General features: G+C 43.1%; 1 protein-coding gene and 1 long non-coding RNA gene across 2 annotated transcripts; one reads left to right on the top strand and one right to left on the bottom strand.

The window, feature by feature from the left end:
• Positions 1-381: 381 nt before the first annotated feature.
• LOC138635977 (uncharacterized) lies at positions 382-926 on the top strand. The gene is made up of 3 exons (XR_011312199.1): positions 382-414; positions 448-659; positions 700-926. It is a non-coding gene; the product is annotated as an uncharacterized lncRNA (long non-coding RNA).
• A 735-nt stretch (positions 927-1,661) lies between these two features.
• Positions 1,662-25,877, bottom strand: akt3b (v-akt murine thymoma viral oncogene homolog 3b). Its single transcript, XM_069723727.1, has 14 exons — positions 25,477-25,877; positions 20,671-21,165; positions 16,293-16,418; positions 16,087-16,198; positions 15,073-15,217; positions 14,720-14,851; positions 14,465-14,530; positions 14,187-14,255; positions 11,345-11,467; positions 11,066-11,194; positions 8,384-8,598; positions 7,502-7,589; positions 4,035-4,137; positions 1,662-2,919 (listed from the first exon to the last, which is right to left on the bottom strand). The coding sequence occupies exons 2-14, from the start codon at positions 20,714-20,716 to the stop codon at positions 2,834-2,836; spliced, it is 1,440 nt and encodes a 479-aa protein (XP_069579828.1). The 5' UTR covers positions 20,717-21,165; positions 25,477-25,877; the 3' UTR covers positions 1,662-2,833.
• Between the last annotated feature and the right edge of the window lie 385 nt (positions 25,878-26,262).

Raw genomic sequence — 26,262 nt, 5'->3', positions numbered from 1 at the left:
GCTGACATGATTCGGGATTCATCGTTACTCTCGCTTCGTATTTAAAAACGTGTGTGTGAGTGACAGGATGAAGGTCTGCAGCTGGAAGCCTCGTCCTCCTAACGTCGGCGTGATGAGCTGTGATGTCGCGTGTCGGTGTGTTTGGATGTTTCAGACGGAGAACATCGACGTGTCTGCTGTCGGCCTCCGCAAACATCTCACTAAACGTTCCGTATGTTTCAGAGTTAAAAACGTGGCTACCCCCCCGGTTCTGGCTGGATTGACAGGCTACTTGTCAATCAGTGTTTCCAGATTTGGGAGTTTGAACTGAACATGACGTCGTCCATTCACGGCTAACCCCGTTTTACACAAGTCCAAATAGTTCTGACACCAATCGGAGGCCCGGGGTCGGTCGGGGTCGGTTGGAGGCCCGGGGTCGGTCGGGGTCGGTCGGAGGCCCGGGTCGAGGTCGGTCGGGGTCGGTTGGAGGCCCGGGGTCGGTCGGGGTCGGTCGAGGTCGGTCGAGGTCGGTCGGGGTCGGTCGAGGTCGGTCGGAGGCCCGGGGTCGGTCGAGGTCGGTCGGGGTCGGTCGGAGGCCCGGGGTCGGTCGGGGTCGGTTGAGGTCGGTTGGGGTCGGTCGGGGTCGGTTGGGGTCGGTCGGAGGCCCGGGGTCGGTCGGGGTCGGTTGAGGTCGGTTGGGGTCGGTCGGGGTCGGTTGAGGTCGGTTGGGGTCGGTCGGAGGTCACCGGAGGTGTGCCAACTTACTTTAGTTCGTTTACTGAACTTGTGTAAAGATGCTGAAGACGTCTGATGTCCGTGAAGCAGAAGTGAACGTGACCTAAAGGGACGTTGTGAATGTTGGCGGTCCTCCGTCGGACCCCCTGGGGGCACCGATCACCGCTCATCGACGGAACCGATCGATAATCAGTAACCGCGGCAACCACGCTATGTTGTCATTTGGGTAAAATACCAGCTCCCACCGGGGACGCTCACGAAAAACATCCAACATTCAGCGTCCTCGTTCAACGACGACGGAGACACCAACGTCCAGTTCTATAAAACAAACATTCCTCCAGGTGGAAAAGTAGAAACTACGGGACAGATGAATTTAGCGTGAACGAGTTTTGGTAGTTTTTCTGATTTGCGTCAGCAGCAGCTGATCGGAGACGTGAAGACGAACCGACCGGCTTCATCACAAACATCTCCAAAACATCCAGGAGGAAACTCCTGCTGTCCTGTCCTGGTCTGAGATCTGTCTTCAGGTTGGTGGCAGTTTGCAGCCGTCACACCTGCTAGTTCAGAGGGCTTATTTCAGTTTCACACATTTTAGGGGAATAAATATGTAAAAGATTCAATATGAAAGCTTCATGTGAACGTCCTGCTCAAGTCTGAGAGTTGTGAGGGATTTGATTTAGAACGAAGGGTTTGTTTTGAACTCATGTGGACGATGTCCGACTCGTACCTGAAAGCTAACGAACACAGTTCACTTATATTTGTAAAAAAAACCCACCAGATTTGATTTATTTTGGAGTAAACTGATGATTTCAGTTGGAGCATTCTGCTGTTTCTCCCTCTGAGTGTGTGTGTGTGTGTGCGTGTGCATGTGTCTGTGTGTGTGTGCATGTGTCTGTGTGTGCGTGTGCATGTGTCTGTGTGTGCGTGTGTGTGTGTCTGTGTGTGTGCATGTGTCTGTGTGTGTGTGTGTGTGTGTGTGCGTGTGTCTGTGTGTGTGTCTTTGTGTGTGTGTGCATGTGTCTGTGTGTGTGTGTGTGTGTGTGTGCGCACGCTACAACAGCATAAGGTTGACCCCCCCACGTCCCACATACATACATGAAGCGGTGTTGCCCCGTGTAAACATCCATCCCACCAGACCTACAGCGACAACGAGGAGACCGAAGAGAAGCGGCGGGGGGAGGAAGGCCCCGCCCCTTCCCCGCCCCCCCGCCGGCGTGGAAAGCTTGAAGTGGCGAGCTGAGTTTGAACGCAGTTGTGCTCTGTGGCGCCTGAGTGAACTGTGCAGTTTCTGGCAGTTTAGTGTTTCCTGTTTCAAAATAAAAGAACAACTCAGAAGTAAAGCGCAAGAGGAAAAGGAAAAGGTAAACAAAACAAAGGAGAGCTAAGAAGTCACACTGCAACGATGGAAGGAACGATACCGACTCGTCCATTCTCATTTCCCTCTTTGTTTTTTTAACTTGTCGACTGTTTCATTGCCATTGGATGGGGGAGTGTGCGCTTCCATGGCGAATGGGTTTTTAGTTTTTTTCACGAGTGAACCACGAGCCATGCACTTATTCTCAACTATGAACGACCCTTCACAATCCCCCCCCCCACCCCACCCCACCCTCCCCCAACAGAAAAGACAAGCAAAAACAAAAACACCCTGTAGGTATGATACGAAACATCTGCACACGTAAGGCAACAGTTTTGGTTTTTTGTTCCCTAAAACGGCTCTTCCAAACCAAGTGCAAAAAGTCAAAAGAAGAAGAAGAAGAAGAAGAAGAAGAAGGGCTGAAACAACAAACAAACAAAAAAAAAGATGAATGCATCCTGGGTCAACAAATTAATACTGCCGGAGAGAAAAAAATAAATAACAAAAACATTGCCTTCTGCAGTAAATAGCGCTGAAAATGAAGGAGACTTATTTTTTAGTGTGGGGAGACCAGCTGGAGTCTATCCCACTGTGCAAAAACCTCTTTTAAAGTCCCTAAAAAGACTTCTCCTCAGGGCTGAGGAGGCAGAGAAGGAGGAAAAAGAGGGGAGACTGATATTTTTTTTTTTCTTTTTCTAAAATGGCTACGTGTTTTCCTCAAAATGGCCAAGAATGGGACGATAGTGGCTGGCTGGGCCACAGCGCTCACTCCCGACCGCTGGCTGAGTAGGAGAACTGTGGGAAATGAGGCCTCCGCTCGTTGTCTGCTGCGTCCATCCCGTCCTCGTCATCTGTGCAGACAGAAACACAGACGCATTAAACACAGAACATACAAGTCCGTCCGCCAGTCGTCCAGTTTCCATTCAGTGTTTCCCACCAGGAGAGAGTTTACCTGCATACAGAAACCTCAGTCTGTTAATAAAAGAGTTCGTAGCTTCAGGTCTGTAAAATGGTTCCGATCCAGAAGTGTCTTCAGCTGCAATACCAGCGAGTGCCACTAGAGGTCGGCTCCAAAAAGCCTCCGGCTCCACAGACTCCCATTCAACTTCTCTCATCAAATCCAAAGTGAATAAAATGTGTCCATCAGTTATCTCGGTGTTGTTAGCTAAAGTCACTCCTTCTTCTTAGTTTTCTGGAGGTCCATCTGAAAATAATCCCTCATTCATTAGAAAAGAAGATTCAAGAAGACCTGTTTTTGGGGGCGTGTCTGTTTGATTGACAGGCCTGTGGTGCAGTCAGGTTACAGCTATCGGTGGGCGGGACGTAGTATCGTCATGGTTTCTGATCAGATTGGTCACATCCACCTCTGGCTCCTCCCCCAGCTCGTCCAAATATGGTCACTTCCTGCTCCAAACCGCTCCGAACTAACAAGATGGTGACGGACAGAATCTGAACTGGAGGATTCATAATGTTCATAAACCAACGATGACATCACTGATGGATGATGACATCACTGATGGGTGATGATTGACAGGGACCCGTCTTCAATAGACAGAGTGAGGAGTGATGTGGAGGCCCTCTGCCCTACAGACAACCTCACTGATCTGTTCATGGTTTTCTTTGGAGATGAATTACTTTGAAGATCCACGTTTCAGTTCTTGATTCTGCTTGTAGATGCAGGTGAGGAACTCAGGTGTGTTTTCACTGCCTGTGACTCTGTTCTTTGAGGGCAATCTGTTGTCCTCACAGGGTGTTTTCACCGGAGGTAACCAGTCCCAGACATCCCAGTACGATGGGCTTCACTCCACATATCAACAGACTGAGTGGTGAACTCATCCTTAAATCAGCTGGGTTATCCTTTAATGTGGACGGAGGCAGGAACGACTTTAAAAGGAAAACAACGTCTATCATACCGACAGCAAATCAACAGAGATGAAACAAACTGGGTTATTTTAGGCGTCCTTACATTTCTCCGGCGGAGTGATGGTGATGGTCTGTGCTGTGAACTCTTCATCAAAGTAGCGCGTGTCTGTTTCTGAGGAGACCTGTGGCTGGAAGGGCGGGACCAGCTGGAACAGACAGGAAGCAGACGGGAAGCAGACAGGAAGCAGACAGGAAGCACACAGGAAGCGGACAGGAAGCGGACAGGAAGTGGACAGGAAACGGACAGGAAGCGGACAGGAAACGGGTTGGTTAGGCAGCTTCAGCAGCACATCTCTGAGGGGGTTTTATGAGGGATGGAAAATCCTGCACGTGATCAATAGTCGAAAAATCAGCATCAGCAGGAATAAACGTAGCTAATTTTTCAAACTTGTTGCTGCCATCGAATTCAAATTTCACTAATTTCCCCTAAAACAATAACATTTCTCAGTTTCAACATTTGATACGTTGTCTTTGGTCTATTTTAAATTTAATGAGTTTCTGTGATTTTCAAATCATCGCATTGTTTTTATTTATATTTTATACGGCGTCTAAACATTGGAAACAGGGTGGTACGACAAATGATGGTTCAGTAGTATTAACAATAAAATACATTGTTTATCTTGAACAACAGACATTTAGTGACACGAGGCTTCTACTTTTTTCTTTTTCTTTTCAGGACAGATTTATAACCTCAAGCAGAGGATTGAGAGACAAACTTCTCACCATGAAGATATTTGGGAAACGATGTCGCGCATCATATTTATACACAGAAAAAACAAGGAACGCCCAGGAAACGTTTGTACTCAATGAGGTAACTTGTGTTTTACATTAAGTCTTAAAGTCACATTTTGAGAAATCACAGTCACTGTCGTCTGAAACTGGCCTCCTGGAATCTAGATTTGTGCCCCATTGAAAACATTTGGTACAATACGAAACAACAAATACGACAAAAAGACAACCCTGAACTGTTGAGCACCATCAGGCAAGGATGGGACCACATTTCACTTTCAAAACTCCAGAAACTGGCCAGTGTTTACAGAGGGTTGTAAAAAGAAGAGGTGATGCAGCACAGTGGGAAACATATCACAAACCAAATTTAAGGCAGTGGTTTGATCGAAGCAGACATTGTGAAAGTTGAACTGTGAAATTTGAAACATTTCACCTCGGATATCGTAACAATATGTAAGAAAGCCCTCCGTAACGCCAGAACCAATCATCAACCAGAATAACTTCATGAACTTATTTGATAATATAAGTGTTGCTATGAGGGTAGAAACAGAGCACAGCATCATGGAGCTAAATGACCTCAACACCTTAAACATTAATTAGAGTATTGATGGTGCTAATCGGGACCCCTTCCCGTCCTCCTCTCTGATGCTGACACCAGGCCTGTGATAGAACTACAGGTTCCTGAGTGAATGTTAACTGCCACGTTATAACGTTAGAGTTCAATTCATGCAGAGTTGTGGTGGATTGAAATGAAGGACTCCATGACTCTTGTGTTTTAAAGTCCTTCCTTCCCGACCAGAACAGGAAGGAGGAGTGAAGCTGACACCTTTTGCACTCGTCTCGCCCATCTCACTACAACTTACAAACATCTGCTCAAAAGTGCAGTTTTTTCAGTTGGTCAAGTTTTGATTCTTTATTTTTACTGAAGGTCTGCGTGTTTAAAATCACGTACAAACTTCACATCACCTGCAGAAAGAGTCCAAGCCGATCTACTAACGACGTGCAGTGAGGATTGAGGGGAGATGCAAATAGATAAATGCAGACGGAAATACTTAATTTTAACCGTTATATTATGTAACTCTTAACTTAGTTCACACCTAATGTACCTTTTATTGTTTCTGTTAAGAGGGCTGATGATCACAAGATAAAACTTCAGAGTGGTTCATGTCAAGTGATTCTACGTTTCAACATCTACTGCTATTGAAGATTCGTGACAGGACGTAGCGTGTGGCGTTCCTGTAGCTTTCAAAATAAAAGCATCCTGCCGGTTCGTCAGTCAGAGGATAAATTGGATTATTGCGGTTTAAGAGCCATGTAGTCCCGTATGTTCACGTTGGTTTGGTAACCAAGTATAGTGCTTTGTAAAGTACTGCATATGTTTCACTTAGTTGTATTTTGTCATGTTTTGCTCCCTTTGTCCCGTTTTAATTTGGCGCCCATGTTAGTCAGTCTGGCTCAAGTCCACTCGCACCAGAAGACGATATGATGACAGGATAACTGATTTATAAATATAATAATATTTTAGTTTTTTTACAAGTATTTGTGGAGATGAATCCGCCTATCTCCATTTCAAGGAGTATTTGAATTCAAGCATTATTCTAACCTTGAAAACATAACAGTTAAATTTTGTATTTTCCAGCTGCATTTTGAACTCCAGGGAAGTGTGCAGCTCAATGACAGGCAGGATGCTTTTATTTTGAAAGAATGCCACACGCTACGTCCTGTCACGGAGTTAGCAAAGCTTCGATAGCAGGACATGTTGCAACGTAGAAACACTTAAACACTTGCTGTTTAATTCATGTTCATTCAACACATAGACCTGCTGGATGAAACCAACAAAGAGACGTCTCTGACAACTGGACGTGTGGAGAAAACTCATTTAACATCCAGTAATATACTTTCAGCTCAGATTCTGATGACGACGTTTTTTGTGGAAAAATTGCGAGAATTAAAAAAAAATTGCCAGCTCCCCCAAATATTGCAGCGTTTGAATGAAGTTAGTTTTGGTGAGATGAGGAGAACCGTGCTGGTTGAAATGAGGAGTTATTGTTGTTAATAAAGAGAGTTTAGTTTGAAAAGATTTACTTTATGTTTTAATACTTTCAGCTCAGATTCTGATGATGACGTTTTTTGTGGATAAATTGCAAGAATTACAAAAAAAATTGCAAGCTCCTGCAAACATTGAGCTCCGCCCACATTGAGCTCCGCCCCGATCTGCAGGTCAGGGCTTCAACAGCTTACTAAATTCTTGAAAAAGCATTATTTACATGGGTTGTGTTTTAATTCCACTACCAAGTTGTTCTTTTCATTTTACTACACGTTCATAACGTTCATCCTCTGTGTGGATGTTATTTAATGAATATCTTCACGTAGACTCAGCTGTTGTTGTTTGGTGGACCTTTCTGGGGATGGAGGCCAGATCTGCTGGAAAAGTCACGGTTCGGAGTATTTGGATGATCACTATCAGAATCAAACCTGCTCATAAATCATAATGCTTGCAAGATAACTGTGTCCTGATACCGCTACGTAGCTGCTACTATATATAATTATGTTTAATTGAACTGGAGTAATGAAACATGATGTTTGGACTGCTTTATGTTCAAACATCAGATAAAGATGAGGTAATTCTTTCTTTTCTGTTCTATTTTGGAGTTTACACCTCAGCCAGACTTCTTTTGAAAAATGAGGTAACCCTGATACCAGAATATCTCAAATATGTGCTGTTTGAATAAATTACCATTCAAGTTGAGATGACGTCGAGCTGCTAAATTCTGCTCTCACCTTCTTGTCGTAAACATCCTGCCAGTCGACTGTGCCAAAGAAACTATGCCGCATGATCTCCTTAGCATCATCCGGTCCGCCGCCCAGCCTATCAACAAACACAGAGAAAAGAAGACGTCAAAGTCAGACATCAAATGGTGCATCAAAGTCTCCATCAGTGGAACTAGAATATCCACCTGCTACTGATCCCAAAATAACTCTTTAGGGTGAATGAGTTTGCTCTGTGAAGCTGCAGTAGCCTCTTTTCACCAGCTTCTTCTTCAGAGACAGAAAATGCCTTCGGGATAATGAGAGCGAGACATTCAGAGCAGCCAACAGACGATTGTGCTTAAAATCAAGTTTCCTGAATACTAATTACCATTAAGAGGTTTTGTTCTTGACATCAAGATGGCGGCTTTTAAATAGTCAAATAAACTGCTAAATGTAGGGATGGAATAAGTTTGATTTCTTTTTCCTTTAATTAGGAAACCTAATTCATAAACGTACATGCATTTTTTGTTTTTGTAGCATTTTTTACAGCTAAACTATAAACTAATAGGAATGTGTTCAAATCTGTAGCATAAATATGATGTAATAAACTGCTAATTAACTGAGTATCTTATTTTTTTACTATGCGTGTTCTGACTTTCTCCATCAGTGTGGAGCGCTGGTGACAGGAGGTGTGCTGCATCAGGAAGTCCAGAGCCGAGTGGTAACACAGCAGTTTCATACTTCACCTTCCCTCTAATCACATCGGATCCATTTAACGAGAAATCAAATCATTTAAAAATGAACATTCAAAGCCGAAACACTTATTCAGCTGTCCCTACATCAACAGCTCCCGTCCTGCCACGCTCGGCGTTTTCCTTCTCCCGTTTGTGTGCATGTTGTTGGTGTTTGTACCGTTTGTTGGGGTCCTTGATGAGCAGCCCTGACAGCAGCGACTTGGCGTCGGCCGACAGGGTTCGTGGAAACTTGATCTCCTCCATGAGGATGAGCTCGAACAGCTTTTCGTGGTCCTGGTTGTAGAACGGCAGGCGGCCGCACATCATCTCGTACGTCACCACGCCCAAACCCCACCAGTCCACCGCCCGGCCGTAGTCGTTGTCCTCCAAGACCTGATCATGGACAAAACTCCTTACCACATTGCTCCTAATTAAGAGGCGGATAAAAGTGATTTATTTTCCCATCTATAAGCTTTTTCACTACACAACATCAGACTTCCAATTAGTCATCGTGTGTATTAAAAATGGAGCGTGACCAAAATATTTCCCAGCAGATTTTATTGGCTGATATTTGCCTCTAGCAGATATATCAATATCGGCGCGTATGTTGGCCGATATCACTGATATGAAAGTTTTTTACAGAACATTTTATTTGCGTGTTTTTTGAATAGTTATTTAAAAACCATGTTTCCTAAAACGTTGGGACGCTGTATAAATTACAAACAAATTGTGATGATTTGCAAGTCACATCAACTAATATTTATTTGAGAATAGACCAAAGACAACATATCAAATGTTGAAACTGAGAAATTGTATTACAGTGAACCCTCGCTATAACGCGGTTCACCTTTCACGGTCTCGCTGCTTCACGGATTTGCATCGTGCATTGTGTTCTGCATTCTGATTGGCTAAACAGTCTCTCCGCTTCTTCTCTACCTGTTTGTCAATAACGTTGCGGTTTAATATGTACACGTACGTAAAACAGCTTGCCAAATTTAAGTTTGCAAATTCTCTTGCAATTTCAAGTTTCTCTAAAACCCATAATGTCGACAAAACGTTCTGCACCGACAAAGACACTTGCGGCAGTGAAATACACGTGAGTCACTATTTGCCCTTTGTATTTGTTTTCATAATCATTTTTCATTTCCTCCCGTTCTAATCCAATGACTCGGGTCGCAGTGGGGCGGTGCCGATCTCAGCAATTTGAAGCCTTCAGTTCGTATTGATGATTCAAATTATTATTTTACAGTACAGTAGTTATTTGTAAAAAAACATTTATACAGTACTTTTATTTGTTAAACAAATGCTTGGGCCTGTAAAAAGGTTTTGTTCTTTGGTTTCAATGTATTATGGAGTATTTCATTGTATAATAATTGTAAAAAAAAAATAAAGGTTACTACTTCACGGATTTCACCTATCACGGTTTCTATTTGGAACGTAACCCCCGCGGAAAACGAGGGTTCACTGTATTTCTGAAAAATTTATGTTTTTTGTTTAATCTGATGTAGCAACACGTCTCTATAAAGTTGTTCCAGGATCATGTTCACCACTGAGCTGCATCAACTCTTCTTTTAACAACACTCTGGAAACGTTGGGGAACTGAGGAGACCAGTTTCTGGAGTTTTGAAAGTGAAATGTGGTCCCATTCTTGCCTGATAGAGGATTTCAGCTGCTCAACAGTTCAGGGTCTCCTTTGTTGTATTGTTCATGTCCTGATGCTCCAGATGTTTCCAATGATTGACAGGTCTGGACTGCAGGAGGCCAGTTTATCAGCGGACTCTTCTACTAGAGAACCATGCTGTTGGAATACGTGCAGAATGTGGTTGGACGTTGTTCTGCTGAAATAAACAAGACCTTCCCTGAAAGAGACGTTGTCTGGATGGCAGCATATGTTGCTCCAAAACCTGAATATCTCATTCAGCATTAATGCTTCCTTCCAGATGTTCAAGCTACCCATGCCGTGTGCACTAATGCATCCCTGTACCATCACAGATGCTGGCTTTAGAACTGAGCTGATAACAAGCTGGATGGTCCCTCTCCTCTTTAACCTGGAGGATGCAGCGTCCATGATTTCTAAAAAGAAGTTTTCCACTTATCCTCAGTACATATACAGAATTGGAGTTAGTCTGTTTTGAATGAAGTGCTGTCTGAGGGTCCGAAGATCAGTCATCTAATATTGGTTTCAGGCTTTAGGTACAGATTCCTCCAGATTTTCTGCATGTTTTGATGATATTAAGAACTTCCAATTTGACACTGAGAAACATTATTTTTTTGATTTTTGCACTATTGGCCCGTGCAGTCTTTCACAGTGATGAACCGCTCCCTGACTCTTTTCATACTCACTCATGTTACTGACCATGTGCCACCAGGGTTTATTTTTTGTTTTTTGTTGACCCTGTCCCAACTTTTTGCAAATGTGTTGTTGGCAGCAACTTTAAAATGAGCATATGTTTTTCATAAAACAATAACATTTCTTAGTTTCAACATTTAATATGTTGCCTTTGGTCTATCTTCATTTAAGTATGGGTTTCCATGATTTGCAAATCATCGCATCCGTTTTTAATTTAGATTTTACTCACCGTCCCAACGTATTTTGTAAATGGGGTTGTATTACTATTACATTTTAAAGTTTACTGTTTCAGTGCCCTGACGTCAATGTGGACAATAAACTGTAAAATATCCTGCCTCCATTACATAGCGATCATCAGTGTTTTGATAGCTACATTTGATTGATTATTGTAAAAAATGTGTTTATTATATAAACAATATCCACCGATAGACCTATATTGTTATTGTAATCTATTTAACCTTAATATCACACAGGTTATACTCTTTGTCTGTACGTGGTGTGACCTCTGACCTCAGGAGCCAGGTACTCCGGTGTTCCACAGAAGGTCTTCATGGTGGCGGTATCGGTGATCCCCTCTTTGCAGAGGCCAAAGTCGGTGATCTTGATGTGGCCATCTTTGTCCAGCATGAGGTTCTCCAGCTGATCACCAGAGCAAAACAGACAAATGACCTTTGTTGTTCCATCTTACATGCACATCTGGATGTATGTTTCTACACTAAAATCAGTAAACTCAGCACGCGTCTGATGTTGGAAGTTTCTGAGACCATCTCCAGAGTAAGTGTACCTCACCTTCAGATCACGGTAGACTATCTTGGCAGAATGTAGGTAGTCTAAAGCAGAGACGATCTCAGCGCCGTAGAAACGGGTGCGGTCCTCCGAAAACACTCTTTCTCTTGACAAGTGGAAAAACAGCTGTCGAGAATAAAAACAAAGTAAATGTTTATCATATCATTATTTAGACCACAGTAAGGACACGCTGTCAACTACTGGATATGGCCAACAAACAAATGCATGGAATTGTTATTCTTTTACCTAAATATAAATTGCCTTTTTGGCAGCTTGAACATACTCTGAAACTCATGAAACTTGGCACACGCGTTGGTCCTGGCCGAACATTACATATTTTAGTGGTTTCACGCATGAGCGTGGCCAAATGGCTCGCTAGCGCCCCCTAAACTCCAGCCCCAGCGGCTACTTTCACCCACATGTGCAGAATTTGGTCAATGCGTATATCGTGTATATTCAGCCTAAAACAGACAAGATATGATATTGTGGTCCGTATTGCCTGAGATTACAGACAAAAGAAGAGTGGAAGAAGAGTTTTTGACTCGTCATTTAATGGGGCTTAGAGTAAATCAATAAGGGAGAGCAGGTTCGCGTGTCACTGGAAATATTCCTTAAATACAGTAATAACCACAAAAAAAGGCAATCATTTCTTTGACTAAAGGGAGGGTGGAATTGTTGGAGAGCAGGGTTTGTTTTCCTCAACCCAGATTTATATTTTAATACAGTGTTGTAAAAAGGAAAAAACATTTATCATTCATTTAGCGGCTCCCACCAAGAACTACTACCTTTTGGTTTTAGGGACACACCAGTTTTAATCCCATCTGTGTTCTGAAGGTTATCTTATATATCATTCATCGCATTTATATAAGCTAACAATGGATGAATTTGGGAAAAATCTACAGAAACAAATGGACAAAGTTTTGCAAAATAAACACCTAATTGTGTATTTTGGATCTTTTCTTTCCATGAGTCTGAAAGAAGACAGTTTCTCAAAGCAAAATCTAAAAATGTATTAGTTCATGAAAAAACGATATATTTTTTACAAAAGTGTATTTCCTAAAAATAAAAAACGGATTAAATCAAGCTTAAACCATGAGAGTGCCGGCACACCAGTCCAATGACTCTCAAAGTCAGACCCAAAACAAAGCTCCTTCAATCTCACCATGTTGGGAATTAACATTCTTCAATAAGTGTTGATATACAGTGGTGTGAAAAAGTGTTTGCCTCCTTCCTGATTTCTTTTTTTTTTTTGCATGTTTGTCACTTAAATGTTTCAGATCATCAAACAAATTTAAATATTAGTCAAAGATAACACAAGTAAACACAAAATGCAGTTTTTAAATGAAGGTTTTTATTATTAAGGGAGAAAAACAATCCAAACCCACATGGCCCTGTGTGAAAAAGTGTTTGCCCTCTAAACCTAATAACTGGTTGGGCCACCCTCAGCAGCAACAACTGCAATCAAGCGTTTGTGATAACTTGCAATGAGTCTTTTCCAGCTGTGGAGGAATGTTGGCCGACTCATCTTTACAGAGTTGTTGTTGTAATTCAGCCACATTGGAGGGTTTTCCAGCACCAACCTCCTTTTTAAGGTCATGCCACAGCATCTCAATAGGATTCAGGTCAGGACTTTGACGAGGCCACTCCAAAGTCTTCATTTTGTTTTTCTTCATCCATTCAGAGGTGGACTTGCTGGTGTGTTTTGGATCATTGTCCTGCTGCAGAACTCAAGTTGGCTTCAGCTTGAGGTCACGAACAGACGGCCGGACGTTCTCCTTCAGGATGTTTTGGGAGACGGTAGAATTCATGGTTCCATTTATCACAGCAAGTCTTCCAGGTCCTGAAGCAGCAAAACAGGTTCTTCTTCTGAAATGTGGTGTTACTTTTACGCCAGATGTAACGGGATACACACCTTCCAAAAAGTTCAACTTTGGTCTCGTCAGTCCACAGAGTATTTTCCCAAAAGTCTCGGGGATCATCAAGATGTTTTCTGGCAAAAATGAGACGAGCCTTAATGTTCTTTTTGCTCAGCGGTGGTTTTGGTCTTGAAACTCTGCCATGCAGCCATTTCTGCCGAGTCTCTTTCTTCTGGTGGAGTCATGAACACTGACCTTAACTGAGGCAAGTGAGGCCTGCAGTTCTTTGGATGTTGTCGTGGGGTCTTTTGTGACCTCTGATGAGTCGTCGCTGCTCTCTTGGGGTAATTTTGGTCGGCCGGCCGCTCCTGGGAAGGTTCACCACTGTTCCATGTTTTCTCCATTTGTGGATAATGGTTCTCACTGTGGTTCTCTGGAGTCCCAAAGCTTTAGAAATGGCTTTAGAACCTTTTCCAGACTGATAGATCTCAATTACTTTCTTTCTCATTTGTTCCTGAATTTCTTTGGATCTCAGCATGATGTCTATCTTCTGAGGATCTTCTGGTCGACTTCACTTTGTCAGGCAGGTCCTATTGAAGTGATTTCTTGATTGAGAACAGGTGTGTCAGTAATCAGGCCTGGGTGTGGCTAGAGAAATTGAACTCAGGTGTGATGAACCACAGTTAAGTTATGTTTTAACAGGAGGAGGCAAACACTTTTTCACACAGGGCCATGTGGGTTTGGATTGTTTTTCTCCCTTAATAATAAAAACCTTCATTTGAAAACTGCATTTTCTGTTTACTTGTGTTATCTTTGACTAATATTTAAATTTGTTTGATGATCTGAAACATTTAAGTGTGACAAACATGCAAAAAAATTGGAAATCAAGAAGGGGGCAAACACTTTTTCACACCACTGTAACTGCAGGTTAAGAAAGGACTGGACAACGATCAGCATCATCTTGTAAAAGCATGTGAGTGACCTCTTACCTCTCCTCCGTTGACGTACTCCATTACAAAGCACAGTCGATCCTTCGTCTGAAACGAGTACTTTAGAGACTGCAACACAAAGTAGAAAGATTCTTAAACCTCAGCAGTGTTTTTCCATTTATTTTAAACACTAGAGAAGCTTTTCCATCTGAACAGAGTCTCTGGACTGATGCTGGAGGGCTCAGCTTCTTTGCACAAAACTTTAGCAAACTTAGTTTAAGAGCTTCACAGCAACATGTATGTGCAATGTTTCATGCAATCTGCACAGTCATACTTACAGTTAGGAATGGATGTCGAGTGTTTTTTAATACCCTACTTTCTGTGAGTGTGTGAGCAACTTCATCCTGTGATAAAAAAAAAAAAGATTAGATGGAAGTGATTAGTCATAAGACAAATATCTCCTCATCAACTGCAACTAGATCGTTACAGTCATCGAAATCTTTTCTAAAAAAAAAGTTTACTTATTACTCATGTTGCTGCTTCTAAGTCAACAAAAAAAAACAGCAATAACATTTGAAAATAAGGAAAGTGACCTTGGCTATAATGACTTCCTTCTTGAGGATCTTCATGGCGTAGTAGGTGCCGCTCGCCTTCTCCCTCACCAGAATGACTTTCCCAAAAGTGCCTTTGCCGAGAAGCTTCAGATAGTCAAAGTCATTCATTGTCTGCACGAAGATAAAGAGAAGAAGAGAACCGTGAGGACCATTTATTAATCATACCTGGTTCTCCAGCATTCAATAAACTTTATCTGCAACGTAAGACAGCAGTTGTTGATGTTTTCTAAAGCTGAAACATTTTGACCATCAGCTACAACATCGCCAGATGAACTGTCTTATGAACCCAACCTGACCTTCCCTGGATTAAAACAACAAACCGATTTGGGTACCTTTCGTTTGTAGTGGCTGATAGAGGTGTCCATCTCCTCCTCGTTGACATTCTCGATCTGGGAGGTGGGGCTGCAGAGGATGCCCTCCTCCTCCTGCTTGGCCAGCGACTCTGCGACCATCTGGATGGCCTCGGCCCACTCGTCCCTACGGACACAACAACACGTCATTTCTCTTCTTCACTCTGTCTTGAAATTGTGGCTTCAGTTCTAAACCAACCACGAATCTACAGAGAAGTTAGAATAGCTTTTCTACATTCGGGGTCGTACACAGGTAAACGGGCTGAACAGGTGAGAACATTGTGTGGATTAAGAAAACAAGCTGCAACTGCAGGACCCGGTTCTGAAAGATATCGTCTGATTCTGATGTTATGGAGTCCAATGACACTTGGATTGAGCATCCACCTGCTTCATACTCCTTTAATCCTATGAGTCTGAAAATAACACAGGAAGCAACATTATATCTGAACATCTCACATTGATTAAACTATCAAACTTAGAGACTTCACAGATTTTAAAACCCAAGTCAAGCACGAGTTTGAATTTGCTAAATTGTAAATCATTCGAGGTAAAATACATTTTCATGGCCAGTTTCACGTTCAGTGTCTACATGACATTAATGAAATACAGAACAGACAGATTTTGTTCCTGAGCCCATGCAGTGATTTCCACTCCAGAATTGTCGATCACATTATGTATCAAATTCATAATGAACATATTTTTCATAAATAATACAATTCCTTAGTTTTAACATTTGATATGCTGTCTTTAGTTACATTTAATATGAATTAAATATGGGTTTCCATGATTTGCAAATCATCACATTCTGGTTTTATATATATTTAATACAGCGTCTAAACTTTCTCTGGAAACGGAGGCGTAACATTGGCTCCTCTTTGCTATTCTTTTTTTTCTTCCTGTACAAAATGAACACTCTCCAGTCAAATAAATACAATAATGTCATCCAGACTAATTTTTGCATGTGTAAGAAAAATGCTGAAGAGGAGGAAGGCTCACCTCTCATCAGGAGTATCGACATGGAAAGTTCTTTCGATGACAGTGGTCCACTGCAGACAGCGGATGATGAAGGTGTTCGGCTTGGGTCGCTCCGTCTTCATCAGCTGACACTCTGAAAGGCGCGAGGAGACGTACGGACGGTGAGACGTCATTACGGATATCTGATGGCCGTGTTTGAAACGTGTGACGATCTGCAGGCGTCTTACTTGCTACAGAGAAGTTGTTGAGCGGGTAGGCGAGGTCAGAGTCCTGCGGTTTGTCTTTGTAACCGATGAACGAGCCGTCTGTCTTCAGCAGAAAGTACCGCGGCCTCCAGTTCTTGATGTACTCTCCTGCAGGGAAGATGTAAACCACACAAACACGTTTACATCCTGCTGTTTTCAGACATTTAATTATGCAGCATGCGAGCGTGAAGGTGTCTCAGTTATGTTTTGCACTGATATTAGTTTAAATCAGACTGAACTAACATTTACTGTCACTTCTTTATCCAGTCTGGAATTGTATTTTGTAGGCGTCGTTTCCCTCCAAATAATCAGGACAGAATTACATATTTGTCTGATTATGTTATTTTTAATAAAAAGAAATAGAACAATGGCTGCTAGGTGAGTATCGAGAAGGTTATCAGGTCCAGCTTTGTGATCTTTGTCACAATCAAAGATGCTCGATTCATTCAACATATATTGTATGCTGTTGTACATCTTTCCACATTTTCTTCGGACATTTTTCGTGGCCAGCGGCCAATGTAGTTTCCCAAACCCAAACATTCAGTTTACACTGACATAAAACACACGAGAGCAGCAAATTCTGAAATCTGAACAGCTCAAACAAAGAATTTAAAATAGCTTTCTTTTTTCTTCTTATAAATGACTTAAACCAATAATCATTTATCAAAATAAGTCATAAATTAATCATCTGTTACTGAAACATGCCTGTAATCAGAAAGTTTCTTCTTCTATCTCTGAACTGGCGGCTCAAAGGAAGAGCTTGAAATGGCTTTTTTGGGGGATAAATGACTTAAAACATTAATTATTCATCAAAAACAGGAGATGAAATAATTGTGTTTGAGAAGCGTGCTTATCATCACAAAATGTATTGTTCTTCCTGCAAACTGGTGATTGGATCTCACTTTCCTTCTCTATATGCAAATAAAGATCATCACGTAAATAAACAAGTAAATAAACACAGAGACGTTCTTGCTCCCTCATGCCTCGTTTTAATGCTCTATTGCCAACATATGATGGATTTCAAGTTCTTGCTGCCTATTATTCTAAAAAAAAAGTTGCGTTCCCACAAAACTTAAAATACTCTTAAAGAAATATAATAAATCATGCCAACAATGGCATCCAAGTCAACATCCTTTTCCATAACTCACAGAGTTTGATTCCAGCACTCAAGCTGGAGCAGGTGATGGAAGCAGTTAATCTATTCATTTTTTATTTCTTTTTAAACAAATCCAATGATTCTTTTGAAAATGCATATGACTATAACTATTTCTATTTTGTACATATATTATTATACATTTATGGAGAACTAAGCAGCGACCAGCAGTGATGTCATCAACCATCAGTGACGTCATCAACCAGCAGTGATGTCATCGTTGGTTTGTGAACGTTATGAATCCTCCAGTTCAGATTCTGTCCGTCACCATCTTTGCTAGTTCGGAGCGGTTTGGAGCAGGAAGTGACCATATTTGGACGAGCTGGGGGAGGAGCCAGAGGTGGATCTGACCGATCTGATCGGAAACCTGACGATACTACGTCCCGCCCACCGATAGCTGTAACCTGACTGCACCGCAGGCCTGTCAATCAAACAGACACGCCCCCAAAAACAGGTGTTCTTGAATCTTCTTTTCTAATGAATGAGGGATTATTTTCAGATGGACCTCCAGAAAACTAAGAAGAAGGAGTGACTTTAGCTAACAACACCGAGATAACTGATGGACACATTTTATTCACTTTGGATTTGATGAGAGAAGTTGAATGGGAGTCTATGGAGCCGGAGGCTTTTTGGAGCCGACCTCTAGTGGCACTCGCTGGTATTGCAGCTGAAGATACTTCTGGATCGGAACCATTTTTCCGAAGCTTCGTCCACTTTTACATCCAGTCTGTGTCCAGTACACTGATTGACCTCATGACCTCAAGACTACTTTCAGGGTAATTTCCCTTCCTTCACTTTAAAGCTCCTGTTTTGGTCTTTACCAGGGCTACCGAGATCGTCAATCATTTAATATGATATTAGTATAATACTTCATATTAGTCTTTATATCAAGGATTGTTTTGTTGTTTTCACATGTATCATTATAAAATGCTGGCAGTAGAAACATCTTTTCACTATAGTTTAGGTGAGATTGTGTCAAATCTTGCCATCTCAGAACCATGATGGTGGGATTTTCTAGGACTTAGTGACGTGAAGCAGTTTGACCTTTGTGTGTGACAGGAACAAATGTCAGGGCTTCACGGTTGGTGAAGTTGCCAAAGGAAACGTGGTGCTTCCCTTGGTGGGCGTACTTTCAGGCCAGATCTGCCTGTGGGCAGTTGGGTTTCTATAATGGTGTCGTTATAATTGCTTGAGATTGTAGTCTTTCTATTGCTCTTCAATGTAAAGCAGTACAGCAGACTGTGGTGGTTTTCACACTAAGCCGTGGCAGTAATGTCTTTTTAAATAACTGCGTAGAGCTCAACTGTTTCTTTATAGCCTACAATTTAATACATTTCTCTCCATAACAACATTATTTTCATTCAGGTGTTGATGGCGTCTCCATCCACTGGTTCAACTGGTCTGAAGTCAGCCATCTCACCTTCTTTGATCCATCCTTACAGAAAGAACAGGACTGGATGTCCTCCTGGTCCTGGATGCCCTCCTGGTGCTGGATGCCCTCCTGGTTCTGGATGTCCTCCTGGTCCTGGATGCCCTCCTGGTCCTGGATGCCCTCCTGGTCCTGGATGTCCTCTTGGTCCTGGATGCCCTCCTGGTCCTGGATGTCCTCTTGGTCCTGGATGCCCTCCTGGTCCTGGATGTCCTCCTGGTCCTGGATGTCCTCCTGGTCCTGGATGTCCTCTTGGTCCTGGATGCCCTCCTGGTCCTGGATGTCCTCCTGGTCCTGGATGCCCTCCTGGTCCTGGATGTCCTCTTGGTTCTGGATGCCCTCCTGGTCCTGGAAGTCCTCTTGGTCTTTTTTGCACCTCACCTCCACCACTGCTTTTTTAACGGAGCGTTAAAGCCCACTTTGAAAGCTTCATATTAAGTATAATTTTTACGTTGTGGTTTCTCATTATTTCTGTAATTTGTGACGTCTACCTTTCTTTTATGCAAACTTTTCAGTTGACTTCACGTTTTCTGATCAACAGCTGTATTTTTTAAATCTTTTGAAGTTGTTTTTTTGTTATATCTGTTTATTAAACACACTTTTGTTGTTAATAGTTAATAACATTGTTGAAATTGACATTGATATTTCACTCACATTTAATAATCCCAGTATTGTATTGGACCGGTATGTTACATTTAAAGCAAGATTACAGTAAACTGTTTTCTTTACTCACACACTGAGCTCCTAAATTAGTTTTCTGCCTCACATTTATTTCTAGTCCCAAATGTGAGTGAAATCAGTCCCTCCAGGATTTAACTGAGTTTCTTTGTGATTGTTGTGATCAAGAATTTTAGATTTTGCGGTGGATTTTCTCAAAAATTTACAATGTAATTTGTGGATTTTTAAGTGAGTTTTTTGCATAGAAATTGCAGGAATTAGAAAAAATTGCAAGTCAAGAAAGAGAAATGTGATTATTTTTTTTTAAAGCCCTTTGAAGGAATAAATATGTAATCACTTCCTGTGATAATAAACATTTAATTAGAACGAATTAGAAAGCTTTATTGTGAAAGCCACAGTTTGCGCGAACTCTGTCACTTCCTGTTTCTCCTCTTGTTCCTGTTTCTCCGGTGAACAGAGTTTTATTTGGAGATGAAAACAGGAGCAGAGACTTTCTGGTTGAAATGAGGAGTTATTGTTGGTAATAAAGAGAGTTTAGTTTGAAAAGATTTACTTTATGTTTAAATACTGTCAGCTAAGATTCTGATGACGAAGTCTTAATTATTGCGATGGACTGTGAAGTACTTCCACCGTAGAGCCCTGAGGTCCGGCTTTATGTAACACAGTAAGATATACATGTTAATTCATATTTTCAGTTTGTATTTCCAAGATTCATTTGTATTTGTTCATTTTATCTTATTGAGCTGCTTATAAGTGTCGATGCTTTTATTTTCTCATGCTTCTACTTCCTGTTTCCTGGGGGAAGTTTTTTGGAAGTGTGTTTACTTCGGTAGCGCCTTCCTAAAGAAACTGTTCAGCACTGATGAAAAATAAACGTTGGAAAAGCTTCCTGTGAGTACCGTGTTGGATTCAGCCTCAACGACGACTCCGGTTACATTTAGAAAGCAGTTGTGCGGTTTAATTTGTGTGTTTCTTGTTTGACGTGCTATAATAATCAGGTTCTTTTGTATATTTTTATTTCAAGCGTAAAAGCTGCAACCGCCATTCGATTAACTCGTAGTAAGAAAAATACATTGTACAACCAAGACCACCCCTCTCACCTCTTTTCTGTACCCAGCCCTCCTTGACGACGTTCTGGTCGCTCATGGTGGCTTCTCCTCGTCACCAGCTCTCCCAGTGTGATGAAGGTGAGGGGACGGTTATCGGGAGGGTAGCAGGACAGCGGGTTTGTCTGAAGCTCAGTCAGCTGTCCGTCTGACTGCTGAACCTCCAACCTACCAGCACCCTCCCCCGCCTGGCCTCAGAGCTCTCCACCTGCTCCCTGCTGGGCTCAACGACTCTCCAGCGTCTCTCCGTCCTCCTCTGTCCCACTATCACTTCCCGTTTCCTCCTCTCGCCCCGACCCGACCTCCTCTCGCTGCTGTCTGCCTCTCTCCACTCCCACTGCTCCTCACCTCCTTCACTTTATTTGCTCCACTCTTTTTCTCCCTCCCTCTTTCCTTCTCACTCCCTTTCACACAGCGTTCCTCACTGTCCCGTTCCCTTAAACTTCTTCTTCTTCTTGGTGTGTTCAGGCGCTGCAGCGTTGAGTCAGCCTGGAAGGAAACATAGGAGAGAGGGGAGAAGAAAACATAGCAGTTCAGTGGATAGTTTCCTTCGCACAGTGAAGTCAGCAGGCAACCAGTCATTGTTCAGAGCTCCAGCACACTTCCTGCCACCTTCTGTCCTTTACCTTTTCCTTGCGTCCTACGCTCCCTCCTTTCTCCACCCCACTTTTCCTTCCTTCTCCCTTTTCTTCCTCTTGTGTCCTTCTCCATGGTCTGTGCTTCCTTGTATCAGTCCTTCATCCTCCCTTCCTAACTGGCTAACTAATTCCTTCTCTTCCTGCCTTCTTTCTTTCTGTCGTTCTCTCTTCATCATTTTTTCATTAACTACTTTTACCCAAACATTTTTTTGGACCTCATCTGGTTGTCCCTCCTTTCCTTCTTTTTCGCCATCGATCCACATTCATCTTCCTCTTGCTCCCTTTCTTCACTATTTCTTCCGTCCAAAACTTCCATTATATACAAACATACATATATATACAACCCCGTTTCCCAAAAAGTTGGGACGCTGTGTAAAATGTAAATAAAAACAGAAGGCAATGATTTGCACATCATGTAAACTCATATTTAATTTCAAATAAACCAAAGACAACATATCAAATGTTAAAACTGAGAAATTTTACTGTTTTATTAAAAATATCTTCTCATTGTGAATCTGATGTCAGCAGCACGTCTCTATAAAGTTGTTCCAGGATCATGTTCACCACTGAGCTGCATCAACTCTTCTTTTAACAACACTCTGGAAACGTATTTACAATTAAATATGGGTTTATGTGATTTGCAAATCATTGCATTCTGTTTTTATGTACATTTTATACAGCGTCCCAACTTTTTTGGAAACAGGGTATATGGTATACACACACACACACACACACACACACACACACACACACACACACACACACACACACACACACACACACACACACACCGAGGTAGTATGCGTGGGACTAACACAGACAGTAACACAGCAATAAACGTGTCCAGTACTGTGCTAAAGTTATAGGGACCTAAAATGTTTGGATTCTTATCCATCATACAACATCATTGTTTGTTTGTTCCACATTCATTCTGCAGCAGCATGAGACTGAACATCCAGCCTGAGGCATCCAGACCTCTCTAAAGCAAGGACAACAAGGAGTCCTGCTGGTGATGGAGCGGCCCCCGAAGAGCCCACATCTCAACATCATGGAGTGAGTGCAGGATGAGATGAAGTGACAGAAGACACCGAGACACACTAAATCCACACAACCAACACTTTTACCCAGTATATCACAGCACAGAGGCCCAAATGTAGGTTCCCTTCCTACAGACATCTCAACTTGAATAATTCTGCTTTCTAATAGTCTGATCTTCTTCCCAGGTTTTTAGCTGTTTGACAGTAATATGATGATGATGATGATGTGTAGATGTTGTTGTGTGTATGTTTAAATGTAGGATTGCAAATATGCTTCAACTAAGAAGCAAACGAGCAGCGACGTCCCCCGTTGGTTTGTGAAGGTTATGAAGCCTCCAGTTCAGATTTGGAGCAGGAAGTGACCATATTTGGACGAGCTGGGGGAGGAGCCAGCGGTGGATCTGACCGATCTGATCGGAAACCTGACGATACTACGTCCCGCCCACCGATAGCTGTAACATGACTGCACCGCAGGCCTGTCAATCAAACAGACACGCCCCCAAAAACAGGTCTTCTTGAATCTTCTTTTCTAATGAATGAGGGATTATTTTCAGATGGACCTCCAGAAAACTAATAAGAAGGAGTGACTTTAGCTAACAACACCGAGATAACTGATGGACACATTTTATTCACTTTGGATTTGATGAGAGAAGTTGAATGGGAGTCTATGGAGCCGGAGGCTTTTTGGAGCCGCCCTCTAGTGGCACTCGCTGGTATTGCAGCTGAAGACACTTCTGGATCAGAACCATTTTACAGACCTGAAGCTATGAACTCTTTTATATCCAGTCTGAGGGTTTAACAATACTTCAGCTGAATACACTGGTGCTTAAAATGATCATGTTCTATATATCTGTATAGATATGATCACCAGATTTTTTTCAAGTCATAAAAGGAGATAAAGAGAACCCAAAATAAACAAATGAGACAAAAAATATTATGCTTGATCATTTATTCATTGAGGAAAATCTGCCAACATTACAGCGGCCAGATGCAGCAAAACCGTCCCAAACCATGAACCTACCACCACCGTGTTTCTGTTGATATGGTTCTAATGCTCGACTGCATTTTGTCCACAAAACATCTTTCCAAAAACACTTTGGCTCGTCTACCAGATCTTTGGCCAACTGCAGACTTTCAAACGTGCCTTGCACACCGCTGTAGTTGTTTCCTCCTGATGGTGGACAGCTGACTGAACTGACTCACACCTCTTTATCATCCTATTGACTGTAACACCTAACTCTAATTTCACCTGCAAATGCAATGCTAATCCTAGAGGTTCACATAGTTTTAACCCTCACAAATATGTAACCTTGGATTATATTTATGGGAAAAAGTACATGTCAATCATTTATATTAGAATTTTTCAACTTCAATATTTGAATTTGAGTCACTTAATTTAAATTTGTGGCATATAACTTCACTAATTGCAAAGAAAATAAACTTAAATTGAATTTATCAATATGAAAGTGAAATATTATATATATTGAAATGTAATTAATTTGCTCTAAGACTGAATTTCATCCTCAGAAAATTCAACTCTGTGTACGTTTCACAGTCAGCTCTCATAATTCAAATTCAGGTTTCTGAAATTGAATTTCATGTGAATTTCGGGGTGTTTGAAGAGGTCGAGTGCAGATTCACAGCGCTGCTTTTCATGGTTACAAACTATGCCATCAGTTTTATACGTAAACATTCTTCTCTTTTGAGGTGCATTTAAAACGTTAATACTACTACTACTACTACTACTAATAATAATAATAATATATCAGCCAGAGGAACCAAACCTGTACTTTTACTTTTATTTTTTAAAGTACCTTTTGTTGCTACTGCTTACTGAATTTTAAAACTTGCCCTGCAGGACTTTCACTCTGATAAAACTTGCTGCATTGGTACTTTTAAATATGGACAGTGTCTGAATACTTCTGAATACTTCTTCTGCCACTGAATTCAACAATAAAAGTCCAACAGCATGTCAGCACCTCCTTTCCTGTACAAGGTGATACATGAATGGTTAATAATCCCATGTCAGGACTTAGGTTTTCCAGATCAAGACAGACAGGCTGAGTTGCTCCATGCGGCTCCATGCGGCCCATCTGAAGATCCAGAGCTGGGACCCACGGAGTCCTCCGTGACAACAAAACAAAGGCTGACAGCAGCAGAGTTTCAGGAGCCGGCTCGGAGCCGCGGGCCTCGGAGCAACAACACCCTGATCTGTGGTCCGGGATCAGGTCCGGCACCGCACACAAACAAACAAACACCGAAACAGCAGCTTGGGTTTGAAGGGCGTGCGGTGCCGCTGTTACATAACAACATCCGCTCGGCCAGCTGCTGTTTTCATGGAAGAACCGCGAAGAGCCGCCCGGCGGTGACCGTCGGCCCGACGAGGAGCTGCCGGTGGGCGGCTGGTGGGAACCGGCGGGTCGGGGACACTGTTGTGTCAGCCCGGCTGGCCCGTGATGGCTCGGTTGGAGGATGCGGGCTAGCCGGGGATGTTAGCTGGGGGGGGGGGGGGTAGCCGGTTAACGGAGAGTATGCTGGACAACCGACGAGCACGGAGCCGTCCGTTATCTCTGCGGAGAGACCTGGCGGTCGGTCGGTCGGTCGGTTGTTTATTCGCCGCGTGCGCAGACGAGACGCTGTGTTTGTTGGGAGGGGGGGGGGGGGGGTTAGAGGGGGGGGGGGGGAGGTTAGATGTGTCGTTCATCACACCGACGGGCCGAGGCCCGACGGGGGACCGTTACCAGCCCTCCTCCTCCTCCCGCTGCCGGAGCAGCATCCCTGCCGCCGCCGGCCCGGCCCTCCTCCTCCCGCTGCCGGCCCTCCTCCTCCCGCCGCCGCCGGCTCGGCCCTCCTCCTCCCGCCGCCGGCCCGGCCCTCCTCCCCCCGCCGCCGGAGCAGCATCCCTCCCTGCCCGCCGAGTGACGAGGCAGCGGCACTCCGCTAACGGCTGCTAGCTTAGCATGCTAACCTCCGCTCCCACCCGCTCCGGGCTCGAGACAAACCCGCTGCCCCCGAAACGACGACCTCCACCCCCGCTTCCTCCCTCCTCCCTCCCCTCCCAGTCGCTAAAAACATTTACCAGCTCCATCCCGACACGTTACAGCGTAATATTCCGGTTATTTCACCTGTTAGTCGAAGAACGACAGGGATGCCCCCTCCTCCTCCGTCCCTGCTCTACGGGCGCTGGAGCATCCGACGAGCGGCGTTCCTCAGCGGCGAAAACGGGAGGACAGCGATAGATCCATACCCGCTCCAGCCGTGTCCAAACCGAAAAGAGGAGGGTTAGCGTTTCGTGTGGACCAGACAGACAGCGGCTGTGCCGACAGACAGACCAACCCGCTCGGCTCCTGTTCCTTCGCAGCCCCGCCAGGAAACCTCGCTCGGCTCCGAGTCGGCACGTTACGGTCGGCCAGATCTGACGGAGGACTCGTGCCGCCTTCAGGGGCTGTCGGAAATCTGGGGTTGTTTCAATGACCCAACCACCTGGCAACATTGTGGGAATTTCGGGAAACTTTGTCATGGTCTTTCAGAAATATTGAAGAGGTCACTATGAGTCCATCACCGAACAACCCAGCCATAAATACATCCTACCAGAAAACAATGCACGGAAATCTGTCAAATCTGCTGGTCACTTTTTCTCTCAATCAATTGAAGTCGTTGATTTTGTCTGCCCAGCTGTCCACTCCTACATTATTTTAATTCATTAAGATTGAGAAAGATGCCAAAATTCAAACAAAATCTCTTTACTGGTCTTTCCAAAAAAGTATTCATATTTGAGAAAATGGACCCAGGACACTTATCTTTGCTTGTCAGAGTATATTTATCGGAAATACCAGTGTCTGTAAAATGTTTGGGATTTCCCATCAAAATGATAATAAACCCTGTCAAGTATCAAATAGGCTACTTTGAAC

The sequence above is a fragment of the Brachyistius frenatus genome, unplaced genomic scaffold (genome assembly GCF_029030835.1).
Source record: "Brachyistius frenatus isolate BFR_SWC_R1_liver_20210118 unplaced genomic scaffold, ASM2903083v1 Contig_342, whole genome shotgun sequence".
NCBI lineage: Eukaryota > Metazoa > Chordata > Actinopteri > Embiotocidae > Brachyistius > Brachyistius frenatus.
This window is presented reverse-complemented; position numbering and strand designations above follow the sequence as displayed.